General features: G+C 41.2%; 2 protein-coding genes across 4 annotated transcripts in view; both read right to left on the bottom strand.

Annotated features, from left to right (window-relative positions):
- Positions 1–11: 11 nt before the first annotated feature.
- ome (dipeptidyl peptidase 4 omega) overlaps positions 12–27199 on the bottom strand; it is a 70573-nt gene continuing 43385 nt past the window's right edge. Inside the window, exons 2-11 of one of the 3 annotated variants that reach the window (XM_017253979.3) lie at positions 13946–14056; positions 10343–11050; positions 3316–3573; positions 2477–3262; positions 1962–2415; positions 1685–1905; positions 1449–1618; positions 1229–1389; positions 967–1172; positions 12–910 (exon numbers count right to left, since the gene is read on the bottom strand). In XM_017253979.3, coding sequence (XP_017109468.2) covers positions 794–910; positions 967–1172; positions 1229–1389; positions 1449–1618; positions 1685–1905; positions 1962–2415; positions 2477–3262; positions 3316–3573; positions 10343–11050; positions 13946–13993 — 3129 coding nt within the window. In that variant the 5' untranslated portion in view covers positions 13994–14056 and the 3' untranslated portion in view covers positions 12–793. The remainder of the gene's footprint in view (positions 911–966; positions 1173–1228; positions 1390–1448; positions 1619–1684; positions 1906–1961; positions 2416–2476; positions 3263–3315; positions 3574–10342; positions 11051–13945; positions 14057–27199) is intronic. The other 2 variants (XM_070279437.1, XM_017253980.3) reach the window with 2 other exon arrangements.
- On the bottom strand, positions 21097–21726 carry LOC108133898 (thioredoxin-2). Its single transcript, XM_017253994.3, has one exon. The coding sequence runs from the start codon at positions 21593–21595 to the stop codon at positions 21182–21184; it is 414 nt and encodes a 137-aa protein (XP_017109483.2). The 5' UTR covers positions 21596–21726; the 3' UTR covers positions 21097–21181.

Here is a 27199-nt window from a genome sequence, read left to right on the forward strand (position 1 = left end):
ATGAAAATGTCTTTGATTTTTCCATTAATTTAATTGTTTATTGTTTGCCTTTTTAACGGTTGCCTATACACAATGTTGTCTTCTAATTTACAAAAAGCGATTTAACAACTATTTATTAATTATTTACAGTTTCATTCTCGTTTTATACACGTAGCAAACTAAAAAGCTACAAAAACTTTATAAACTACCTTGGGTTTTTTTTTTAATTTGTATATTTAATTTACAGGAAGTTTGTTGCCAATTAAAAATTTTGACCTACGGCTGGTAAGCTTTAATTGGAGCGCTAGCAAAAGTTTTCGAATATATCGTTTTTTAATTGAATTGCGATATCTACAATAATTGTTTCTGTTTAGCAATTTAATCAGGCACTAGCTAGACAATACTTTTCGTTTTTAATAAATTGCAGCTATATGGGATGAAATAACTCTCATCCCGTTTAAAATGTCTTAAAATGCCATTTGAAAAGATTATTGTTCCAAGTTATCTTATAACACTTTTGGACCTGCATTATGTTGATTTTGTTTTTAAATGTACTTTTTTTTAACGTTGTTTCTTTAAGCATTTTGAACTTGATTTAAATTTGAGTTATCTGATTACTTTACTTGCTTTATACTTTCCTGTTTTAAATCTTGAAATATATTAACTTTTTAAGTACCAATTTTAGTTTATCTCAATCTATTAGCAGCTGAAAATGTTTGCCTTTTGTTTTCTTGTAGCAGGTTTAGAACACAGCTAGTCATTATGTGATATTATGTTGCACTATCAACTATATTGTTTGCTATTATTGCCCTGTTTATTTGGCACTTTTCATGAGGCGACTGCTGGCAAAGCACTCGCCAAAGAATCTATCCAAGGAGTGATACAGATGCGGACGCACATTGGACAGGCCATGATCCTCATCGGCATAGCTCTGTAAAGATATAGATTATTAATATAATAAAGGTTTATTCAACTTGTAGAACTCACAATCTGCTTGAAGAGAATGTCGTATCGCTCTAGGTTCTTGGCCAAAATCATAGCCTGCTGGTAGTGGACATTGTCGTCGAGAGTACCATGGACCAGCAGGTACTTCTTGCCCCGCAGTTTCTGGGCCCTCGTGCTCAGTCTGGAGTTGGAATAGCCCCCCTCATTGGTTGTGGGTAGACCCATGTATCGCTCGGTGTAAATGGAATCTGCAAGAATCAGATTAGTATTAGTATTCTTAGAAAGTAGTTTTGGGGAGACCTACCATAGTAAGCCCAGTCTGTGACTGGTGCTATGGAGGCGGCACACTTGAACACCTGATTATCATCATTGGCCAGAGCCATGGCAGCGGCATAGCCTCCATAAGACCATCCCCAGATGCCCACGTGATCGGCATCGATATAGTTGTACAGCTGAGTGAGGTTTCTAAAAAAACAGGATTTTTAAAATCAGTTGAGGATAAGGATAACTGGCATATATCTTACCGCGTTACACTGATCTGATCACTGATCTCCACGGTGCCCAATTGAAGGTAGATGGCATGGAGGAGACTCTCCCCTCGAAGGCCCGAGCCACGACCATCGATCTTGGCATAGATCACAGACTGATTGGAGGACAAGTACGTACCCCAGTCCAGCATCCACTTGGTGGTAACCTGATAATAAATACCAAGAATAAAATTATATAAAAAAATTTCGAGTTTTATGAGAGAACTCCCTACCGAATAGGAATCTGGTCCGCCGTAGACATCCACCAACATGGGGTATTTGGTATTGCCGCTGGTATCCAGATTGGGAGGCAGTTGGAGCAGCACCTTGGCCTGGAAGCCACCATCGATGTTGAATGTCAGGATCTTGTGGGAAGGCAGGGCCACGCCCTTCAGTTTGGCTCGCAGCGACTCGTTGGTTTCCCAGTCGATCACATGGGTTAGCTGGACTTGAGCTAAAAATTTCAATGATAAGTTAAGAGTTCTGGATAATATGAAGTCATAGACTCACAATTTTCATATTTCCACTCATAGATGTGGGTGGTGGGAATACCAGGACCCTGGGAGGTAATCACTATATGGTTATTGTCATTGAAGATGGCCGAGAAATAGGTCTGCTGGACATCCCCGGACTTGATGAGGTTGCATGTGAGGCACTTAGCAGTTTGCTTGGCCTGTGCCCGAATCGCATACAGATGCAGGTGCTCTGGATGCTCCTCCGTGTTGGCCATGTAGAAGATGATATCGTTGGCGCCGTCCCAGTGCAGGATGCTGTCCACCACATACTTGCCGTCGGTCAATGCCTCCGGCGTTTGGGGTTCCGAGCTAGCCACACTGGAGGTAAGGAGCTGTAGGTGCTTGTAGTTATTGTGGGGCAGGACAACAGCGAGCCGGGAACCATCATGATTTTTGAAAGGGGCGGTGTAAAGATCCACCCATCCTGTTTTTGGTTCCGTGCGATAGATCTGCGTAGGAAAGGATATTGATGGAAAATATTGAAAAGGTTTATAAGGATTCGTCACTTACAGTTTTTCGGGTGAGTCCGTTGAAGGTCACCACATAGGCGGCATTCTGAATGCGATTCATCCAGATAGACAGGACATTGTCGTCGTCCACCCAACTGACCACCGTCACAATGTAGTCGGTTTCCGTATTCAGAGCAGATGGTACCGGCATCTGGGTGACGAAGCCTTCCCTCTGCCCTCCAGCCACCGCCTTCTCCAGATCAACCATTATAAGTTGGACGCGGGGATTCGAGGATCCTGCCTTGGGGTAGGCAATCACCTGGTGCAGTGGATACTGGTAGCGCAGATCGCCGGCATCTCCGTAGTAGGGGAAGTTGATGAGGTGCGTGGACGAGTCATCGAACTTGATGAAGGCCAGCTGGGTGCCCGAGGGATTGAACCAGGTGGCCACGTTGGAGCTGAACACCTCCTCCTCGTAGACCCAGTCTGGAATGCCGTTGAGAATGCCCGCCTGTTCGTCGTTGGTCAGCACGATCTCCTCATCCAGGGCGTTCTTCTTGTAGTACAAGTTGCGGTCATAGTTGATCACCAAAGCATTTCCCGTGGGCGCCCACTGGACCATGCTCAGATAGACCTGCACGCCCTGGATGGTCAGTGCCGTGGTCTGGCTGGTGTTCAGGTTATAGAGATCGTACTCGGCTAGGAAGCTGTACCGGAAGTTCTTCTTGTAGTTCTTGGCCAAGAGCAGGAACTGCCCGTCGGCGGACTTCTCGTAGAGGACATAATGGCCGGCATTGTGCAGGAGAGGGGTTCGGACTCCAGTCTTGGCATCATACTCAATAATGGACTAGAATTTGGAACATTATTTTGGTTCAACAGTTTATTAAATTCCCTACTCACCGCACTTTCCTTGTAAATCAGACTGTTGCCATTGCTCCAGCTGCCATTGAATCTCTTGGCATATAATTGGCCGCTGAGAACATCCTCCAGGTCGATGGCATTGCCCGAGGAACCGTCGTTGGAATCAGAACTATCCTTCTCGTCAGTTCGGATAATGAAATACAGGGCAGTGGCCAGAAGAGCCAAGCCAACGATCACTGTTATGGTGGTTAGGATGATCCGCAATCGACGCTTCTTCTCCTTCGAACTCATTAGGTTCTGTTAAAAAATAAATAAAAAAAGTAATTATTATTTTAATTACAAAGGTACTCTTTCCAAAAGCGCTTGCAAGTTCATTAGCCTTAATTTCCATGTTGGGAAAATGGCTTTCCTTCCTGCAATTTCCATTCACATTTCTGTAATCAGGCGCCTTCTGGGCTGACCATGCAAGTTGGACAGGCCAAATTATACGGCCCAAACCAAGTGCGCATTTCGCTTGCTAATTTGGATACTATCTTACTGACTAATCAGTAACCCAAGACACGTATACTTAAAGGTGTATGTATGTAGGTATATGGAAAGTAACGTTGCGCATGCGCAATGACTTTTTCTTTTGCATCTCCATTCACTCAACGTTATCCACTCAAAAAAAGCGTAGCGAAGTACATGACATACACTCGAAAAAATAGGTTTTATCATAAAAATGTATTTTAAACAAGTAGTTATTAAAGAATCATTATTTTTGTCCGTGTTTTTAAGCCAGGTAGAGAGGCTTAACCAAAAAGAAATGAGCCCAAAAAGCCATATCGCATAGCGAAGAGCGAAAATGAAAGTAGTTTTTTGTTAACCAGCTCCAGACTGGGACGTCCATAACTGGTTTATGCTCTGGTCAGTATACTATCCTACAGTATAAAACCAGGTAAGACGGGAGAAAGGGGCCTAAAGGGGCTCCCCGGCATAGCAATTGCCGCATGACGTAAGCAAACAAAATCAGAAATTGCTTTTTACGTATCGAGTACACATATTTTGGACCTGTCTGGGGCTTTTGCCAAGTTTGTTGTTTCGTTTACATAATTTTACATTGCGCGATTAAATAATTGAAGTTGTCCACGCCTCTCGGAGACACCGAAATAAGAGTCTTTTTTAAGTCTTTTATTTAGCTCATGTTCGATGTGTTAATTGAGCTGTTGAAATCTATCATTAAACGAAATGCTTTTCCATTGTGTTTATTTCTGTTTTCAACGGTTTTTTGTCGATTCATGTCACTGGATTTTTGGCAGAGCGTGACACTTTTGTGTGATTTTTAAATGGGTTTAGATTATTGTTCAGATCAAGGTTATGTGGTGAGATACATTTTTGCTTGTGTCTCCTGCCAGTCATTTTGAATCCGAAACGAATGAAATTGGTACATTCTTATAAACCCATGCGGATTCGATCATTTTTATCCCAAAGAAGACTATATTTATAACAATAATTTCCGGATTCTCACGCGGATTATTTGTCAAAATTCCTGGAGTCCCCTTCGAAAATCGAAAAATGCATGGATAGACAATATGGCCCACAGCGAAGCCCATATCTTTGCCAATATTCATCCGATTCTTGAACGGCATACCTTGAACGATTTGTGGATCGATTCTCTACCAATCTGGATCAAAATCTAGAAACAAATATTTTTTAAGATTTTTTGTCAAAATTCCTGGAGGGTCCCCTTCGAAAATCGTAAAAATGCATGGATAGACAATATGGCCCACAGCGAAGCCCATATCTTTGCCAATATTCATCCGATTCTTGAACGGCATACCTTAAACGATTTGAGGCTCGATTCTCTACCAATCTGCATCAAAATCTAGAAACAAATATTTTTTAAGATTTTTTGTTCAAATTCCTGGAGGGTCCCCTTCGAAAATCGTAAAAATGCATGGATAGACAATATGGCCCACAGCGAAGCCCATATCTTTGCCAATATTCATCCGATTCTTGAACGGCATACCTTAAACGATTTGTGGCTCGATTCTCTACCAATCTGCATCAAAATCTAGAAACAAATATTTTTTTAGATTTTTTGTCCAAATTCCTGGAGGGTCCCCTTCGAAAATCGTAAAAATGCATGGATAGACAATATAGCCCACAGCGAAGCCCATATCTTTGCCAATATTCATCCGATTTTTGAACGGCATACCTTAAACGATTTGTGGCTTGATTCTCTACCAATCTGCATCAAAATCTAGAAACAAATATTTTTTTAGATTTTTTGTCAAAATTCCTGGAGGGTCCCCTTCGAAAATCGTAAAAATGCATGGACAGACAATATAGCCAACAGCGAAGCCCATATCTTTGCAAATATTCATCCGATTCTTGAACGGCATACCTTAAACGATTTGAGGCTCGATTCTCTACCAATCTGCATCAAAATCTAGAAACAAATATTTTTTAAGATTTTTTGTTCAAATTCCTGGAGGGTCCCCTTCGAAAATCGTAAAAATGCATGGATAGACAATATGGCCCACAGCGAAGCCCATATCTTTGCCAATATTCATCCGATTCTTGAACGGCATACCTTAAACGATTTGTGGCTCGATTCTCTACCAATCTGCATCAAAATCTAGAAACAAATATTTTTTTAGATTTTTTGTCAAAATTCCTGGAGGGTCCCCTTCGAAAATCGTAAAAATGCATGGACAGACAATATGGCCCACAGCGAAGCCCATATCTTTGCCAATATTCATCCGATTCTTGAACGGCATACCTTAAACGATTTGTGGCTCGATTCTCTACCAATCTGCATCAAAATCTAGAAACAAATATTTTTATAGATTTTTTGTCAAAATTCCTGGAGGGTCACCTTCGAAAATCGTAAAAATGCATGGATAGACAATATGGCCCACAGCGAAGCCCATATCTTTGCCAATATTCACCCGATTTTTGAACGGCATACCTTAAACGATTTGTGGCTCGATTCTCTACCAATCTGCATCAAAATCTAGAAACAAATATTTTTTTAGATTTTTTGTCCAAATTCCTGGAGGGTCCCCTTCGAAAATCGTAAAAATGCATGGATAGACAATATAGCCCACAGCGAAGCCCATATCTTTGCCAATATTCATCCGATTTTTGAACGGCATACCTTAAACGATTTGTGGCTTGATTCTCTACCAATCTGCATCAAAATCTAGAAACAAATATTTTTTTAGATTTTTTGTCAAAATTCCTGGAGGGTCCCCTTCGAAAATCGTAAAAATGCATGGACAGACAATATAGCCAACAGCGAAGCCCATATCTTTGCAAATATTCATCCGATTCTTAAACGGCATACCTTAAACGATTTGTGGCTCGATTCTCTACCAATCTGCATCAAAATCTAGAAACAAATATTTTTTTAGATTTTTTGTCCAAATTCCTGGAGGGTCCCCTTCGAAAATCGTAAAAATGCATGGATAGACAATATGGCCCACAGCGAAGCCCATATCTTTGCCAATATTCATCCGATTCTTGAACGGCATACCTTAAACGATTTGTGGCTCGATTCTCTACCAATCTGCATCAAAATCTAGAAACAAATATTTTTTTAGATTTTTTGTCAAAATTCCTGGAGGGTCCCCTTCGAAAATCGTAAAAATGCATGGATAGACAATATGGCCCACAGCGAAGCCCATATCTTTGCCAATATTCATCCGATTCTTGAACGGCATACCTTAAACGATTTGAGGCTCGATTCTCTACCAATCTGCATCAAAATCTAGAAACAAATATTTTTTAAGATTTTTTGTTCAAATTCCTGGAGGGTCCCCTTCGAAAATCGTAAAAATGCATGGATAGACAATATGGCCCACAGCGAAGCCCATATCTTTGCCAATATTCATCCGATTCTTGAACGGCATACCTTAAACGATTTGTGGCTCGATTCTCTACCAATCTGCATCAAAATCTAGAAACAAATATTTTTTTAGATTTTTTGTCAAAACTCCTGGAGGGTCCCCTTCGAAAATCGTAAAAATGCATGGATAGACAATATGGCCCACAGCGAAGCCCATATCTTTGCCAATATTCATCCGATTCTTGAACGGCATACCTTAAACGATTTGTGGCTCGATTCTCTACCAATCTGCATCAAAATCTAGAAACAAATATTTTTTAAGATTTTTTGTTCAAATTCCTGGAGGGTCCCCTTCGAAAATCGTAAAAATGCATGGATAGACAATATGGCCCACAGCGAAGCCCATATCTTTGCCAATATTCATCCGATTCTTGAACGGCATACCTTAAACGATTTGTGGCTCGATTCTCTACCAATCTGCATCAAAATCTAGAAACAAATATTTTTTTAGATTTTTTGTCAAAATTCCTGGAGGGTCCCCTTCGAAAATCGTAAAAATGCATGGACAGACAATATGGCCCACAGCGAAGCCCATATCTTTGCCAATATTCATCCGATTCTTGAACGGCATACCTTAAACGATTTGTGGCTCGATTCTCTACCAATCTGCATCAAAATCTAGAAACAAATATTTTTTTAGATTTTTTGTCAAAATTCCTGGAGGGTCCCCTTCGAAAATCGTAAAAATGCATGGATAGACAATATGGCCAACAGCGAAGCCCATATCTTTGCCTATATTCATCCGATTCTTGAACGGCATACCTTAAACTATTTTTGGAACGATTCTCCACCAATCGTAATCGAAATCTGGAAACAAATATTTTTTAAATATTTTTTTTCAAAATTTCTGGGGGAGATCAGAAAATTGTAGATTAATTTTTTATTATTTTAAAAACTTTCTCAGAATAGGTCTGAATTCACTTTCTTGCCTTTAAATCTGGTTTCCCAGAATAAGCAAAATAAAAATGACTCGTATTAATGTCATTAGCTACCGTTCAAGAATTCTGGAAAAACCAGTTTCTGCTGCACCTATGGTATTCAGATTCTTGTATTTGCAAACTTAATGCGAACACCGTTTAATATTCAAGTTTTATAGAAACTTCACGCTAATCCCAAACAAAACCAAAGTGTGGAAGGATAGACTCGTGCTCCTTTTTTTCCCTTGAAGCCACATGACACGTGTAAGGGACTCCCCATTGACCACGTACGTAGTTCCCTGGTTGTCCCCATCCCAAAAAAACATTCTTGGCAACCAGTCCATAATATATAGTTCCATGGAGGCGAAGCTGGCAACGTCGAAGACATGTTAGTTACTACTTTGCAGCATTTTATATGTTTTGGCTTGGCATGTGTGTAGAGAATTTATGGTTCCACTTGGATTTCGTTGGCAATTGGGACTTGAGTTTGCATTTCAATGAAAACAAAAATCAGCGCGATGTATTTAAATTCTTAGTGGTCTTTTGGTTATTTATAATTTTCTTAATTAGCTCCAAGGCACCAAATTTCATGTTGTTTATGTATACTTTTAATTTTCGCACCTTAACACTTTGGAAATGAACAAATTTTCCAAATACACTTGTACATCATTTCTGATTTTAGATCAGTAATCCCATAAGAGCATTTTCTATTTTTCATAGTATTTCATAGCCGGCCACTTCAATTTGATCCATTGAACTAACGCTTGACCAACTTCAATCATATCAATGGCTATTCGGACCAACACTTTTTGTGCCTTGATTGTTTTGGGATTTCCCATTCAATTCGATGCACAATGTGGCGCAATTAGCCAGCTCACCTCACAAACTCTATGGCGCATTCATCCCACACGCCAATCTTCAAATTATTTAATAAATATGAAATTGAAAGGTTTTTTGAGGAGAGCTGTATTTTAGTCTGATCCCACACAACAGGAAACAGGAATGGATGACTGGACATCCGGCAATTAGTTGAAGTTTTCATCATTGAAGCTGTTTGGGAATTTCCACTCGAACTTCACCACATGTCGTATACTTGTTCGGCTTTGGCATCAGCTTTTTGTTTCTATCTGGCTTCAGGACGTAATCGCTGCGACGTGAGGGGCTTGACGACAACTATTTGAGGTTCATCCCCAGGACATCACAGGACCAAAAAAAACAACAACAGCAAAAAAAAAAAAATAGATGACTTTTTGTCTGGCCTTTGCTTGTTTGCTTGGGGCCAGTTTTTTTCTGGGTTGGCCATTTTTGTCGTTTGGTTTTTCAATAAACTGTCCTGAAATTAATTAATTTGCCTTATTCAGGGTGTGTTTCCTCCTAGGGGATTGCCTTTTTTTATCATTATTTTTTTTTACCCTGCTGCTAATTGTGTGTATATTTTAACGTGTTGAACTAATGAGCTGAAAGTATAAGTTGAGCTCTGGGGTTTTAACATAATTATAAAGGGTTTGAGGGGGATATTTTGATAAGGACGTGTTTATAATAGTTAATTGGAAAAGGAGTCTAAGCACTCGCTTATATCTTCCTTGTTTAGCAATTTATTATTTAATCAAAGTTACATCATATCAATGTAAATGAAACAATAAACATGTAATAGACTTTTATCCCAGGCACATTGTGGTAATGATTCCAATCAAGTCCAGAGTTTTATGTGCCACCTGTTGCCGGCAAGCCACAAAATGACAATGAGGACAACCATGAGGGGATGGGACAGAATCCACCCAATCAACCACAAAACGCCCACATTTTCGATTGATATATTAGCTACTCAGCTGCCCATTCATCTTGTGTTTATCAGGATGGACATTGTGGTCAATCAGCGGCCCATTTTCGCACTCATGGGCAAATCAATTTAATTACAGACCCAAGCAGGAGCTCTTGGGAGTGGCTATTTATCTGAATCCATGGAAGTGCAGCCAGATTAGCTGTTAAACATTTTAAGGTGGTTTTAAAACTACTTATAAAATATTATGGTTTTGCTGATTGAACATTTATATGGATATTAAAATATATGTCGAAATTGTACACTTCCCAAATGATAAGTACCCCGTTTGACGAAAGTGTGGTCAAAAATGGTAATTATGGTTTTTAAATAAATTATAAGTAATATTTATTTGAAATAAAAATAATTTTATAGTTTTAATATCCTTAAACTGGGACTCTCCATTTGCCTGTCATAGCTGGTCCATTGATGGCTTACCTTGAACCTTGACATCCCCTCCCCGAAGCTACCGGCACTGACCACATCGTCGTCCTCCAGGCTACTGCCCCCACCCAGCATCGACTCGTGCAGCTTGGCGCTCGGTCGCCGACCCACCATCGCCTTGTAGTAGTAGGGCGGATGCTGGTGACGCTGATGGTGGCCCACGTTGGCGGCAGTGTTGCTGGCGGTGGCGGTGGCAATGGCGGCATCCTCGTAGCCCATCAGCTCGATGCTTGGGTGCTCGCATTTGCAGCGGTGCGGTGGCGTCCGGTGTCCATGTTGGTGGTGTGGCAGTGGATGCGGATGTGGATGGATGTGTGGATGAAGGTGAGGATGTTGCTGTTGCTGTTGGTGTTGGTGCTGCTGACGGGCCTTGTTGCCATTGTGGTGGCTGTGACAGTTGCCGGAGTTGTTCAGGAGGGGTGGCTGGGGCGGTGGCGGTATGTCGGCGGGGGTTATATAGATCTTTCCGCCCAGTGTTTCGCCGCCCGTCTGCTTGCTGGGCCAGTGGAACTCATCAAACTCGCTGGAGCTGTTGGTCAGTTGATGTTGCAGCTGTTGCTGCTGATGTTGCTGCTGCTGCTCCCACTGCAATTGTCTTTGTTGCTGTCGCAGGCAGCTCTGTTGTTGCTGTTGCTGCTGCTGCTGGTGTTGCTTGTGGTAGCGATAATATTGATGATGTGCAGCTGCATTGGCAGTTTGATACTTGTTGTTTTTTTTATTATTGTTCCGGGGGACAAGCGAGAGAGAGAGAGGAACACACATAAAATTGGTTTGTGGACAGCACTGCCGGTTAAATCCCCACACACCCACTCTTGCCGGAGCGTGTGTGTGTGATTGTGTAATAGGGGTACGTGCGAGTCCTTTGAGGGCGAACTGTGTGTGTGTGTGTGTATTTCAAAGCGAAAGGACATCCAACGGCAAACACAAATTGAAGCAGCAACAAAGGGACAAGCATTAACTACAAGATGTTACACAACACAAAGGATACAAAACAACGTGGGGTAACATTATTTTTTGGGGATCCTTTTCAGGTCCTTTGAACTAGCCCAAAAAAAAGCAAAATAAAAACCGAGAATTTTGCTGAGATTGTAGCAACGATTTAAGTTTATAAATGTATTTTACTTAATAAATTATATATAATAAATTAAAAAACAAGGAGTAGGTATATCATTTATAATATTTATTGAAAACGTGCATCTAACTTATGACTTAAAGCTTAAACTAAAGCAAGTTAAAAATAATTTTAATTTCCTATTGGAATAGAATAAAAATTAAATTTAAAGTTTCGAACACCGATACTAATATTTAACTAGTGCTTTGAAAGTTTCGCCAACTACTTAGTTAAACTCAATTCCCTCCTAAATAAATTAGACCCGGGTCTAGCTTAAAAACCCACCAACAACAATTCCCAAATCCCGCAATGGGAAAACCGCGAAAACTAAGTTATGAAATGAAATTTGCGCCAAAGTCGGCCAAAAGTAAATAACGAAATCAAACTTGAAACGAGCCAAAAACGATGGGTACTGTGCCAGCCACAAAAAAAAGAAAATATATACATATATAAAGAGAAAACCCCAAAAAAGCCAAATAAATGGAAGGTGGAGTGCGATTTTGCGCCAAATACATTAGCTCGATTTGGTTTGGCGAGTGCAGTGCTCACCGCAATTATTTAATTACACTCTGCTACACTATCGTCCACCCCTCAAACCCTTTTCCCCTCTTCACTGACCTAAAGCCACCATGGCATCCTGGGGCCCAACACCCGCCGGATTTCGGGTTTAATCAAAGAGCCACCGAGCCAAGTCAAGCACAACACAAAGACCGGACCAGCGAGTGAACGGAACTTTTGTTGCAACTTTCGGTGCAGCCAAGCAAATCGAGGCGCGACCCTCTGAACTCACCAAATGGCGAGAGGAGAGGGGTAGTACGAGGGGGACAATGAAGAGGCGCCCACATGCAGGCGACCTTACGATACGTAAGTACGTAAGTTTCGTACGGACGGACCCTACCCGATTCGTATCGCTAATGATGATCAAATAACGACCAAATGTCGACCAACTCGCTCCCAAACACATATACACTTAGACAAAAGTCTAGTGGAAATAATAACAAATTTGATTTAAATATTTTCTAAAATATAAAAGACTGTTGAGCTTCCTTAGAAGTTCTCTTAAAACAGATCTAGACATTATTATGGTATATTTAATCTTCTTTACGGCCTTTTTAGGTTTTTACTTTTTTTTAGGAAAACCCTTAGATAGAGCCCTATAATATCTTCTCAGTGTAGTCTCTTATAGACACAGACAAAGCGGACATAAAATCGTTAGCCCACTTGGCAGGGCACCAGCAAAATTTTTGCACTCTCGCCCTTTAACTGTGTCACGGCTTCAGTCTCCATCTCCAGGCTCCCTCCAGCTTACCATATATCCTTGCCCCTTTCAGTCCTCCGACCCTCAGCCCAGTCTCTCAGCCATGCCCCAATCTTCCGGCCCCAATCATCCGCCGCCCAATGTCGTCTGGCGTAATGAGCAGTCATTCGGTTCTTTTCAAGTGGGCCTACGGGGCCAGGGGTGTGAGTACAAATGATATGTAAATACCAAACAATTCGCCATGGGCTGGCTTTGAGGTCCTATTTGATTAGTGCCTGATCAGTGCGCCAAAAAGCAGGCAACGTTTGCTTGATTTTTGGCAGGGTCGCCAAAGGACTCTAAGGATACTGTAACGAGTCATGTTAATTGAGGCCTATGCAGGGCCATAGCCAAAATCTTACAAAACAAACAAAACTCATGAACTCAAAAAAATTGAACTCTTTAAGCCCAAAGGATAAGCACTTAATGGTGATTTAATAATTGTTCTATAAACCTTATTTTTTCCCAAAGGGAATGTTTTACATGTTGGTTAGCTGGCCCAGAAAAACGTTTTCATTTCAACAAGAACACCCCAAAAATTCAAAATGCCTAGCCCTAATAAATTATATTTTTTGACACACAAGCCCACAGACCAACACGTACATACACATCTATGTATATGTATGTATGTGTAAAGGATCGTGTACGTGTGGCAAACACCTAAAATGTAGGCAATAAAATTTCAACAAAATAACCAAATGCATAAATATGTTTTAAGTGCTACGTGAATACCGCTCAGAATTGCCTTAAATATGCCCATAATTTATACAAAAAAAAAACACACATAGAAAAATCATTGTGGCCAAAATGAATATTCAAAGGAAACAAGGATATCGTGGTGAAAGTGGGAAGGTAGTCTCTCAACACTTTCACACACATTCATATATTTTTGGGGTAAGCATAACCATAAAATATGCAGAACAAACACAATTCTGTTTTCAGTAAATAGCCGGATCAAAATGCAACCAAAAATCGGTCGGCAAAAATCATAGCAAATATATATCATGCCGGCAATCAAATATTGAATATGCAAATAATCGTTGATACTTAAATTGGTTGGGATCAAAGGGTGTCAGAACTTTAATGTATTCATAGTTGTACTATGATTCATGCAGTGTTTTGTGTTTTTGTTTACTTGTTGGCAGCTTTACTAAAAGTACTCTGATGATATTAATAGTTGACAACATACCTGATCGCTTTGGGCTGTCTCAGTCACCGATACATCATTACCAGACATTTTATCTGATTATAGTTAACTCGTTCTTCAACGTCTAACTTTACATAAAGTTTAACTTTTAAGCTGCATTTTGGGGGAAAAAGAGAAACAAATTCGTTTTTGATACACATCACACAAAGTAAATATTTGGGATTTCCAGTTCGGCAATTCTATTCTTTTTGCATTCCTCGTATGCGTATTTCTTCGACATTTTTTTCCCGGATTTATTCTGACATTTTTAGCAATGATTTATTGCACACATTTTATTTGCAATTCACACACTCTTCAGAAATGTTCGCATCTGTTTCAAAGCGTTTTTATGCGCTCGCTGATTTGTTTGGCATTCTAATTGATGCCTGGATTTATTTCAACAGAGTTCACTTTTTTAACTTTGTTTAGGTACATGGAAGTTTTTGGTTGGGGACTAGGTAGCTTTTTTTAAGTTTTTAACGATTATATAGTATATAGCCCCACATGCTTGGAGGCTTTGGGGTCCTGGTGTAATTTATCCCAAGAAAATAACTGCTGCCTGTCACTTAATGCAAATTAAACAATTTAAATGAGCAAACAAACAAACCGAGAAAATCCAAAACGATGACAAGCGAAGACAAACCAAAAGAAGTTTTTGTGGCAGCCACAAACAAAAAATACAGACACGAGCCCCACCGCCGCAATGCACATAACTCGTAACTCATACGCCCCGTTGTACGAGCAGGGCTGCACGCTTATAGCATTTGTTTGTTTGTTTGCTTGTTGGCTGGTTGGATCTGGATCTGGATTGTTTGCCAGCCAGGCTGCGGTTTTCAATTGTCAGTGCCAAGCACCGAAAAAGTAGGGAAACGGAAAAGGGCAAAATAAATAAGAAATACCAAATAAATTGAATTGCGTAGCCGACTATAAAGAGGCAGCAGGCAGCGTAGGTGAGTGGAGCAAAGCCAACTGGAACAGGAGATAAAAGCACAGCGTTCGTCCCCCTCAAGGGAATCGAAAGAAAACAAAACAATGCAAGAAAACAAGAGCACAGGACGCGGTACACAGGACCAAGTCACAAACAAATGTGATAAATGCGCTGTGACCTTTTGTGGTAATGTGCATAAAATATATATTTCTAAATTGTCAACCGAGGAGAGCTGGCGAAAGAGGTCAGATTGTATTTCGATTATCAGGATTCGATTCCAAACAGATGCTGAAAGCCTGTCTATGAAACAGGATTACTCTAATGTCGATTGCTTTAAAAGCATTCGCCTGACAAATCCCCATCCTTGGGAGTTTCGTTTTCTGACTTGACACAAAACTTAAGAGTGTGGATGTCTAGCCAAAGAAATAAATTCCTGGATTTAAGCCCTAATGATGACCCATCCATTAAGTAACTTTTCAACTGACCAAGCCACATAAATATTTGCACAAAAACGGCCCATTTGAGTTGCCTATCTTGCGGTTCGAATGGAATTTGATGTCCTTTCTCAGACGGTCACATCTGCGGCGGTGCCTAAATGCATTAAATATTAATGAGTTTAAAAGCGGCAAGTAATTTGTTGTCCCTGAATGAGGGATTGGAGCGGCTCAGCTGACAAATCGACCGCTCATTGATATAGGAGTAGGAAGATACAAGCATGTATACGCCGTCTTAGCTTCCAGATGCCACTCCAGACTAAAGCTGCCAAGCTGCTAATCCGGCAGATGCAGTCTGCTCGCCGGACTATTTGATTTTTCATTTGTGCATTTGTCAAGTGGGACAACAAGAAATGGCGAGTGGCAGCCGACATCCAGCTGAAGGGGGAAACAAAGTCCGGGCCACTGGATGATGGAGGAGAAGGACCAACGGAAGTTTCATCAATTTTACACAATCCACTTAACTTGAAAAGTTCGAGGGCAGTCACTCACAGTCGTCGGTGGTGTCTACTATATATGCAAAGGGTCTGTCTGACTATTCCCTTTTTCTTTCCAATTCATTTGAATTTTTGTGGCGGCAATGAGATGAATAGCACTCCCAGCTAATTACTGGCCAATGGTCAAGTCAAGTTGCGTAAACTTTAGTCATTTTTACTATATTTTTAATTTAAAAAGGTTAAGACATAGAAATAATTTTTTTTTTAAGAATAAATACAATTTCAGAGTGATGAACTTTTTAATAATCAACATTAAGATAGAGTAAACAATAATTTGGTTAAATCCATTCATATTGATACTCTCCATATAGGTTGGCAAAAAAACACTTGCTTTCCCTGGGAAGCCTTCCCTTCCAACTCCTTTGGAAATCCAAAGAGATGTCTCTTCCGAGAGATTAAAGGTACCTCGATAGTTATCCTCCAGCAAAACAAGGATATGACTAGAATCAGCTTCAACCTGAAACCCAGCAGTCCTTTAAGATGTACCATTGTGTAAAGTTAATGCGAAGGAAATACAAAGCCACATAGCTTGACAGAGAACAGAGTCCTTCTCTATTGGCAGCGGTAAAGCCCTAATCGGGTTTGAAAACATAAGTTAGAGAAGGAAGAGTAGTCCCAAAAACAGTAGTATGACATTGTCATTGCTCTTGGCCCGGGGACTTTATAAAGTTTATATCAGCATGGCAAGTCCCAGAATGAAGGAGGCATTTCAATGCTGGCCATACAATACAAGATTTTTATATTTCAAAGCCTACTGTATCATTATATCAATGTTTTAACTTTTATTTTGAATTTGGACAATGGCTTAATGGTTCAGGTTTAACCCCTACTTGGGTTAAAACAAAAAATATCATTTAGAAGGTTAAATAAAAGGAAAGAAAATACATATAAAATATTTAACTCACAACAGATAGTAAAGTTCGTCACCTAAGTGGACTGTGTGTCGTTTTGACCACATATATTACATTAGGAATGAAATGGAATGAAACTTGTCAAGATGTCGCAAAAAAGTTTGGCTACCCCGAGCCTTTAACGATATCTTTTACTGTGAAATTTTAATATTAAATACGATAATTTTGAAGTTTTTATGATATTAAAATAGTTTCGCTAAAGATATCATAAAAGTCTCTGAAACGATCCGTTTTCGAGCTATCGAATAAGAAACAATCACTGCCACAAACTGAGAGACTAGAGCAGAGGTCGGCACGGCCCTATCTCGGGGGCATAGGAAATTTCTCTGCCCGAGCTCTGCCACACACACACAGTATAAATGTGTGAAACGTCATGCTCAAAGCCCTCTGGACTAGAGATATGTTTTCGATATCTTTTACAAAGTTTTGGCCCACTGGGTATCGATAGGTCCCTAAATTCTCAATCACTGCTTCATTGACTTTTGAGACGTCAAACGTCAAAAATCAGAAAAATCCATCAAACAGAACAAAACAAACCTTTCGATACAGTTCAGGAAACGTGCTTCATTTTCAAAAAAGTTCAAATTATATAATACGAGGATGTCTGGTTCTGATGATTCTATTGACTATGTCCCGGAAGAGGGGCCCAACCAGACTCCCGGTCCAGTAAGCCCAAATGCGGATTTGATGACTTCCCAGCCGACGAACTTTTCGTCGTCGATATCCAACACCTCGGTGGATGGCAGTAACGCTTCCGAATCGGTGAACGAGTCCTTGACCTCGGAGCCAGATATGGTGCCGGCTCTCTCTTTCGTGGATGAGATTGGCCGAAGACGTATTCGGGATCGTGTCCGTAGTCGCGCCCGCAGCCGTAGCGGGGCTCATTCGAATGCGGAGCTTGCGGGCTTGCGCACAGTGCCGGCCTCCACCAACTTGATACCCCGGGATGACTCTGAGGTCGCCAGGCCCCAAGGCAACAGACGACCTTGGAGCGCACCGAGAACTCGCTTTGGGTTACCGGCGTCCTCCACGCGTCTTCCATTTCCATATGATGCGCCTGTCAGGGGCTCAGGTTACTGGATGTCAAGGACACGCACGGGGTCGCCAGCGTCCTCCACTTCTGGGTCGGAGGCGCTGTCGCCACTACCGCCCCACATCGCCGAGTATGCCCGTGAACTTCGGGGTAATGGTGATGTCCCACCATTCCAGGCGGCCACCATCGCCTTTAATGTGTCCCAGATGGTGATCGATATGGAAGCTCGTCTGCCGATGACACCGGAACGCCGTCGTCGTATACGGCGTCACCGTCGCGCCCAGGACAGGGCGCGGGCCCAGGCTCAGGACGTTCTAAGTGAGGTAATAGACATTTCGCCCTCCAGCTCCGGAAATGACTCGGAGCGCCGACCGGAGGGCCGACCGGAGCGCCAACCGCCGAGAAATGTACCCGCGCAGGTGCGACGCCGTGGGAACAGTGTCAGCGATTGCAGCCAGTGCAGCAGTGACGAGGAACCAAATGACAAAAAGTCCAACCCCGATCCTTTGGAGGAATGGCTGTACCCTGTCTAGATGCGTTTCGTTTCACTAATTCGACAGAATCTTCAATAAAAGTTTGTGTATTTGAATATGATAGTCACCCCTCTATTTCTAGAATCAATTTTATAAGATCTAAAATCTCCTTAAGAAGAAAACCACTTTCAGCTTACTTTCAAGTTGCCGCCTAGACTTCATGCAACTTGTTGAATTCTTAAAGGTCTTCTCGTTCTGATGGAAGCAGGAGCTTTTTTTCTGCTCCTTTGTTTTCCCAGGATGCTGGCCCTGCTGCCACTTCATACGGGGCAGAGTGTTTATGTGCAGATGGTGCCGAGAGGATGGGGGAAAAGTTGAAAATAATAATGAATTTGCGGCATGCCACACAAACACTTGCTGCGGCCGCAACATGCGCCAGATTTTAGTCCGGATATCAGCAGTAGCTTTAGCTGCACATGCATCAGCTCCGGCCGGAGTCCAATCCCACACGGCCAAAAAGGCTAACAACTTGCCTTGCAACAAAATTCTGTTAATGGATATCCAGAGTAGGGGGTGGCATTAAAAAATTAAATTTTTTTAATAGAACATAGGTAAGAAAAATGCACTTTAAGAGGAAGATTATTAATTAAAATATTTATTAAATTAATCTTTGACTTTAATATAAATATTGAGAGATAAGAGAGTAATTTTTCCTTTCTTAAAAACTTGAAATAATTCTAGAGTAACTCCTCTTTTTTCCTTCCTGTGCATTCTCAATGCCATCCTGGCACATCCTTGCCCTCTTCTATCTTCTATCCCCCAGACCCATTCACTCACTCATTCTGTAACCCACTGTGCGGCATGTGTGGCAGCTAATATGTTGGCTTGGCAGTGTCGCCTCTTGGAGTCGTTGAAAAATGCACTGACATGTGCCACAGCTGCTGCCTGCCCCCCTCCTCCTCGTTGTAGCACCACCCCCCCGCCTGGAAAGAAATGTACAGGGCTGGGCTACTGCGTGAATTCTCCTAGAGGGGGCGTGTTGATGCGCCGAACAATGGCTATAAAAAGGATTAACTTGCATAACAAAAGAGATCGGATGGAGGGGTGGGGTATTGGGCGGCTAAAATGGCGCCAAAGGGGGCGTGAGGGAGGCTTGGACCAGGCTTGGAGCTTGGCGTATAAATTTCAACAGCAAGAGCAGCAAACCGAAGACTCGGCATTGGTCGAGTTCCAAATTTATGGCCCACACCCTCTTCCAAGGGCATATGGTTTAAGAATTGCTTTCCATTGTTTATCTGAGATTTGGAAAGTTAAGGTTTTTAAATGGGGAATGCATAAAAATAAATATATTCGTGTTGAAACTTTCTTTAAAATGGTTTTAAAGTCAGGCACTTGTTTTATTTTGTTTCAAAATAGTTTTATGTTTTAAGTTTTATTGAAAGGCTTATTTTTTATTTTTCTATAAAATAGTTCAGAAACTTTATTTCCCAGCCTTTCATCAAAACAATTTGGCTTTTATTTGAATTCAAACTGCCACCTTATTGGTTTTTATTTGTTGGTCTAACGAATAGAATTTCCTATTGTCGGATGGTTAACAGAACGTGCGCCCCCTGCCCCGACCCCTGGACCACTGCACCCCCTGATATACCGCCCCCTTCTAATAGCCATCTGTCCATCCTTGTGGCGCCTCGAAATAAAAAAAAAGAAAGAGGGAATTTTCAGTCAACTGCAACTGCTGCAATTTCTCATTTTAATAAAAATGCAAATGTCGCTGGCTGAAGAAAGTCAAGTCAGTCATCGGACTGTCTCTTTCTATTATCGCTACTTCCATCTCTTTCTCTCTTGGTTGCCATTTCTTTTTGTTTTTTATTTTCCTTTCTCCCCGCCAAGTTTTACTTTGCTCATATTAAACGCCAGCAAACTTTTCGATTTTACGGTATAAGGATAGGAACTGCAGAGGAATGAGTAGAGTCAGGGATGCCCCCATCACATACCCAAAAACAAAAGCAACCAGCCAGGATGCGGAAAGAAAGAGCAAAAATAAAATGGAAAAAATTGCAAGACAAATAAGTTTTCAATAAGGTCCTTAAGAATGTTAAAAGGAATGAAAATAGAGGATTGCACTCAGCTAAAGGTTGAGTAAAACAAAGTGTCAGTTTACAGCTGTCAGGACCCGGAGGACATAAGGCATTTTCCGTCCACCGAATCGTTGCAGCCATTTCTGGGCAATGTCCTGCCCTTTTCCGGTCCTGTTGCTGCTTCGCACTCGTAGTTGTGACCGCCAGATGGCGCTAACAAAAATGCAAGATGGCGGAAAAAATAATTTTCTTGATGATTCTGGTCTTGAGACAAATTCTTTTAATAAAATTAAGATAATTAAATGCTTTGAAAAATATTTTTAAAATTGTATATATTAAAAACTTTTATCCTGCCACGATTTGTTCCGATTGCCATCCTCACACCTTGTACAGGAGACCCACATAACAAACATCAGGCATCAAGCCGTGCAGACCGGGCTTAATTAATCTAATTGAAATAATGGCAACGACAGGCGAGAGTCACACATATAGAGCAGCTTAGGGGCACTAATAACGGCTAAGGACAATGCCAGGCTCCCTGCAAAACGGTTCCCCAGATGGCAGCTGTGTGTCGTGAATCTCGGCAACAAAAGGCTCTTTGTTTAGTGTTTAGGTGGGCGAGCTGCGTGGAGCTGAAGTGGGCACTTCTTTAGACAACCAAGCTGGGAATCAATTTAATTGGGTATCTCTTTAAAGACCGGGACGTGCTTAGAGACAATTTATAAGTAAACCAAAAAATAGAACGTTCTACACAATTTAATTTTGATGATTACAGCAGATGACCTGACTAAAAAACCCTTTCGAAGAAACATTTTCCAGAGATCGTTACAGTTTGGCAACAGTTTGAGGCCCTGATCCTTCGGCCGCTTTCCCTTTAGCGTCCTTAACTTCGTCCGGCTTGCCCACATATTTTTCCACTGTGCTGACCACTTTACTCACATTGCTACCCACGAACTGGACGAGGGTCACACGATTCTTGATAATCAAAAAAGTCGGCATACTGTTAATCTCGTACTGCAAGGCCAGTTCCTCATTCTCGTCCACGTCGATCTTCATGACGATCATTCTGTTATTGTATTCCACCGCCAATTGTTCCAATCGTGGACCAATCATCGCACATGGACCACACCAAGTGGCAAAAAACTCGACAAGGATGTGTCTATTGGGTCCTGCATCCTCGAGCATCTTGTCAAATAGGCTTTTCGATTCTACAACGATCACTTTCTTCTGGGAAGCCATCGGTCACTGCTAATTTTTATTCCCTTTGGTCTAAATTGTTACTCAAAGTTTAGAATTTATTTGCCCGATCCTAGTCTTTAGGCTTATTTTTTAGGAGGCTTTGAATGATAAGTGACTAACATGTCTTAGCTGGTTGCGTTTTGCCATTTTCTAAGTAGAGTTCTGGCTAATGGAGAAGGGCGTTCTGGGCGTTTCTTGTTGGCACTTTTCTGGTTTCTAGTTTCTTTTTATTTTTGTAAGAGTTAGGACCAGACTTTAGTGGCAATATTCTGGCAAGTATTTTACGTTTTTTACTCTATGAGAGGGTATACTACTATGTATAATAGGCTCAAGGTGGTTAAAGACATTTTGACGATATATTAATTCATTTTTAAACCCACTATTTTAAGAAATCTCTATAGTTTTCACATTACATTTTTTTTAAGACTTTATGTACTCTTCTTAGTACTTCCTCATAGTTTCTCATACCGGTATCTGTGTATTTATCTTGTCCTGCACTTGTCACAAATTAAGACAAATGCACCCCAGAAACTAAAGTGTGCAACGTTGGAATCACGCCTCCTTCTAAGTTGTGTGGCATGTGTTTGCTTGCCACAATGCGGGCGTTTGTTATCTCTTGAGTGTGTTTACCTAAGCCTTTCTCCGACTGTCTTTTGTTTTCTTTTACATTTTTTCTTGCCGTCTTTACTAGCTTACGAACATTTTTTTATTTTTTGCTCTGTAGTATGTATTTTTTTCACGTGGCAGCTTGTGGTCTAAGCCCACACTAAAAGTGTATCTTTCAGTTTGATTCTGAAATGCTGTGGGCCAGGCTCTTAATGCGCTTGGCACTTGACATTGAGATAGTTGTTGATAAACCAGAGCCTTTTAGGGAGTCACTTAGAAAAAAGAAAATTAAGCACTGCTAGAAACCCTAACTAAAATATTAAAATTCCTTCTTAATTGGGAAACTTTTCTCGCACTGTTTCTATCAGTTCACCTTGCATAACGTAATGAGCGACGGCTAAGCGCTAAAATGGCGTCGAAACGAAATGGAATGGAACGGAAATGACTGCCTCGTGTAGAGCAACTGTGCAGCTATATACATAGATAGTACACATGTATGCCACGCGGCTGTTGTGCAATCAGTTTCACATCCGGCAGTCGCGAAGGATTTGCGTTGAAAGTGCTGACCTCGCCGCACCTTGACACACAGCAACGTCAGGTGAAAGGTAATAAAAAAAAAAATAGCAAACACACCAAAAACTAAAAAGAAACAAGACATTTGGGTATAAGCTTAGCATCTAGTGAAAGTATTTGCCAGATATATATTCCTATGTTTTTGACGATGTACGAGGCGAGTGGAATAAGTCACGTAGTCGGCAAGACAAATTGCTTCAAGTGCATGGAAAGGCACTCGTGGACATTCACTCAGTTTTCCTCGGGCTAGTAAGTTATGTGGTTAGACAGTTATTTTTATTGCGCATACGCCATGTAGCCCAGCCATGTGGCTGGCATGCGGAATAAACATATATCCTTCGACTATAAAATGGTATTTGTACGCGTTTTGCGGTCAACTGCAAAAATGGGGTCGAGTCTGAAGCGCAGGCGGAGATTATTGTCTCCTTCGCGGAAATCATGTCACAAATCAAATTGTTCTAGGAAGCATTTTTAGGGTCGTTCATACATCGATTTCCGGTTCGGATTTATAGTTAACCTATCATGTTCACATCCCTCTATGATGTCTGCAGGAAATCTCAGAAATTCGTTATCCATAGTGTGAAGTTTATATGTATGTTTGGAAAAGCATTCCAGCTAAAGCCGCACAAATTCCCTCTGCCATTTTCATTTCTGCCCCTCGAGTAACTATGCTATTAGAGTTTTCCAGACTATCTGCAGTTAAGTTCTTTTCGTTTTTCGGCCAACAGGTCAGCTGGCATTTTGTGTGCGTTCCAGGGCGCATAATTGGCTTTTGTTTTTGGGGCGAGGAACAACATCGCAGCATTATGGAGCACGTTTAAGGATGTCAATGCCAGATGCTGGCTGACAAAATGATGAACAATCCGAGAACAAAACAGAGAACAGACTACAAGTCCAAATAGCATAGTGTGCCAATGCTAGCCGGGTAGAGCAAAACAAAGGCAGAAGCAACAGCAATGCCAACACCGAACGGCAATTCCATTTAACAAGTTTATGAGCTCGGCCAGGCGACAATGAAATTCTCGTGCATTAGGATTTTTGAGTGCCGAGTAGGTTGTTTCTAAAGGCCCAACATCCTGCATTACATTCCTATCCGTTTCCTGTCTTGATACACGGAAAGAAATGGTAAAGGATTTTAAAGAAATACGAAATAGTATTTATAGAATGGTGTGTAGTTACTTCTTAAAATATAAAGTTGTCAGAGCCTCGATTCTACCTATTTCTCTATCAGCCAGTTCTTGTAGTTTCCTTGCAGTACTCCTGGCAACCGTGTCTTCTGTCAATGTATGAAAATCTTCCGAGAATACAACGAAATTTTATTTGCTGCCAAAATTTGATGCTCGAACCGAAGCTAGAGATTTTCCTGCTTTTGTCGTCCTTGTACTGGTTCTGGTACTGGTTTTTGGGTTTGGGTATTTTGCCTGCTTTCTGGCGAGAACCCCTAACCACATGACAGTTGGCATTTGGCGGTCCTGAGCCTTGTAATGAGTTTCGGTGTGTGTGTGTGGGTGGCAGGATAAACGGGAGTAACAGGAGGCGTTGGCGCATAAACAGGACTCCGAAACACGCCCGGCTCTTTCGAGCATTCACAGTTTTTACAAGCTGCTAATGTGGGCCCGCCCTTTGTTGTTTTTGTGTTCATCCTGAAGCTGGTTGGATGGGATTTGCATTTGGTTGTTGAATTTGGCAGGCGGCAGAAGTCCTTTTATGTTCTGGCTTTGGCGGGTATCCGCAAATTGAAGGCCTGCAACTCATTCGTGGCATGAAGGGAAAGGACTCTGATCGACCCAGAGGAAATTGGGCTCACTGAACTCGGCGCGGCTGGAGTGGCTTGGAGGGTACTTGGAATTTATTTAACTATAAATTCCCTAATTGAGCTTTGGGGTTTCTCGAGAAGCCTAATTCAGGTTATACTTTAGGATAAAGTTGACAAAAAATATTATCCTGTAGAAAAGTCTTCTCGACTAGTAATTGATTTTTGAAGTGACTGTACGTGACGTAGATCGTTTGCCGCAATAATTAATCACTTTAAAATGCAAATATTTCGCCAATACCCAACTGACAGCCTGCTAAGCGCCTCAATAAACTAAATGCCAAAACCAGAAAACTTCCGGCTCCGGGAGGAGCCCAAAACCCCTTGGCAAAGCCCATTGCCTTCTCCTTAACTTGGCTAAAGTTTCAATCAATCAAATGCCATGATAGAAATCATCAACAGAAGGCTGTAAGCAAAAAGGATAAAGGCGGCTGAGCAACTCCCAGCAGAGCCACCAACGAGTGGCATTAAAACCACATGTGCCTTAACATTTTATACATCCAGATGGCTGACGGAGTAGCTCCTTTCCCGAATGGGTTGCCCTTGTCCGGGTGCTTCGATTTCTTTGCCACGCCCCTCGCCCCCTGAGTGGCTGCCTAACAAGCTGCGTCAACAAACTAAACCACTTTGAAATTAACACGTTACATTGACATTGACAGCTTTATGCGTGGCATGCCAAGTGTCGCAGTAACTAGGACTGGAGACTAGGAGAGAGCTTGTGCCAGGAACAGGAGTACACTTCAAGAAACATAAAGTTTATGTGTTTTTTTAAGAAGAAGAATATAGATATGAGGAGATATTTTATTTAAAGTGTAGGAGCGGTTGGGGCATTGGCAAGCTGTCACTTGCTGAAGTATCGCTCGCTGGGCGGGAAAATTTCACGCAAGCCTGGGAATCGCACAAAAGCGGAAGTCGCGCAAAAAAGGCAATTTCCGTTGTGCGGTATGAGCAGGCGCAGATATGGCCGGGTATTTGGATGGGGTGCGGTATGATGGCATCTTCTTCGACGATGGAATTACCAATTCAAATGTCAGACTATGGTAAAGCACTTCATGCGGAATTAAATTCAGTGTCAATTGGTCTCCCGCCTAACGAGATTCGTTGGCTGATTCGGAAGCTCCTTGAATCCGAATGTAAGGATTCGGATCCGTTTCCAGGCCAACTCAAGCCATTAGTTACACGGCAAGGTTAAGGCAAAGGCTTAAAGTGCCCCCTTTAAACATGCCACCAACCAAAAAACCTTTCTTTTTTTTCAGTTTCCTTCAACCCAAACAATTTTTCAACTTCTCCACCTTTTTCCTTCTTTTTATTTTATTTTTTGTTAATTTTGGTGCGTGCCTGAGAACTGACCCAACCGAATTTATGTTTGGTTGGACTTAGCTGCTCCCAAATCCCAAATAAGAGTAAAAGCAAAAATTAGTTAAGGGCATGGGCCACCCATCCACCTCGGGGGCAATGAAAAGTGCGCGTACTGCAAAAGCAAACTGTGCGGAAATATTTAAGGACCGGAGAGCTCTCTCGGATTCGTTTGTTCGCGGTTCTCCAGTGCTGTTGGCGATAATTGGCAGTGCTCGAGAAGAGCCCGGAGACCGCAATCTATATGCCACAAGAATCGGTATTGCCTAGATTATAGTTCCAAGTTTTTTTTGTCGCTGCTGATGTCGGTGTGCTGTTATCAGGCCTATAATCTTTATGGTTGATATATGAAGCATTGTTACAGGGCAATTTTTACTATCAATTGTAAAGTTAAAATGGGTCTCTAAAACAGAAAGTCAAGGTACTGCGATTAGAAAATACAGTTTCACCCAATAATACCTTTTAAAGGTGAAATATATCCTCCATTTCTATGCTAAAGGAGAGAAAAAACAAAATAGTAAAGCCTGTGCCAACTTTACAAATATTTTATGCAGACATGCCGGCAACAGCAGGACTTTTCGGGCAACATTTCACGACTTTTTTATGCTTTGTGTCCCCATAGTAAAAATTGAATTATATAGCACGAAAATTCGTCCTTTTGGGGTTATTTGAGGATTTGATTGCCTTTTGATTTTCGTCCTGTTCACTTTGCAATTTCACCCTGCCCTCTCCTGCAGGCAGACAATAATATCCAAACAATAGATTTGTTGCCTCAGCAATTTGTTTATATGCAATAAATTTTTGTTTGCAAATCAACGATAATGCAATTTATTTGCCAACATCTTACTTTCCCAATCCTGTATCCTTTTTTCATTTGCATTTCCTATATTTGCCATTCTGTCAACTCGATTTTTTTTGTCTTTAATGTGAAAAAATGTTCACTTTATTGGAATTCAATGTGTTTGGGTCTGGTAGTGAGGAAATTTACGAGCTTCACTGTTTTTTGTGGTAATATTTTAAGAGTGTGACATTTTGCATTTTTTTTCGTATCTGTGAAGGTGAATGTCAATATTAACGTGGATAAATATTTGCTGCCAGAGAGTGTTGGATTTTAATTATGTCGTAAATTAGTCGAGTGCGCGGAAAGTGCCACATAATATGAATAAGGGCAAGTGAATATTTTAATTACATTAAAGCTTTAATTTTCATTTTATGGTAAAAACATATCAGACTCTAATAAAAGGTATCCTGGCACT

The sequence above is a fragment of the Drosophila bipectinata genome, chromosome 3L (genome assembly GCF_030179905.1).
Source record: "Drosophila bipectinata strain 14024-0381.07 chromosome 3L, DbipHiC1v2, whole genome shotgun sequence".
In the NCBI taxonomy this organism is placed as follows: Eukaryota; Metazoa; Arthropoda; class Insecta; order Diptera; family Drosophilidae; genus Drosophila; species Drosophila bipectinata.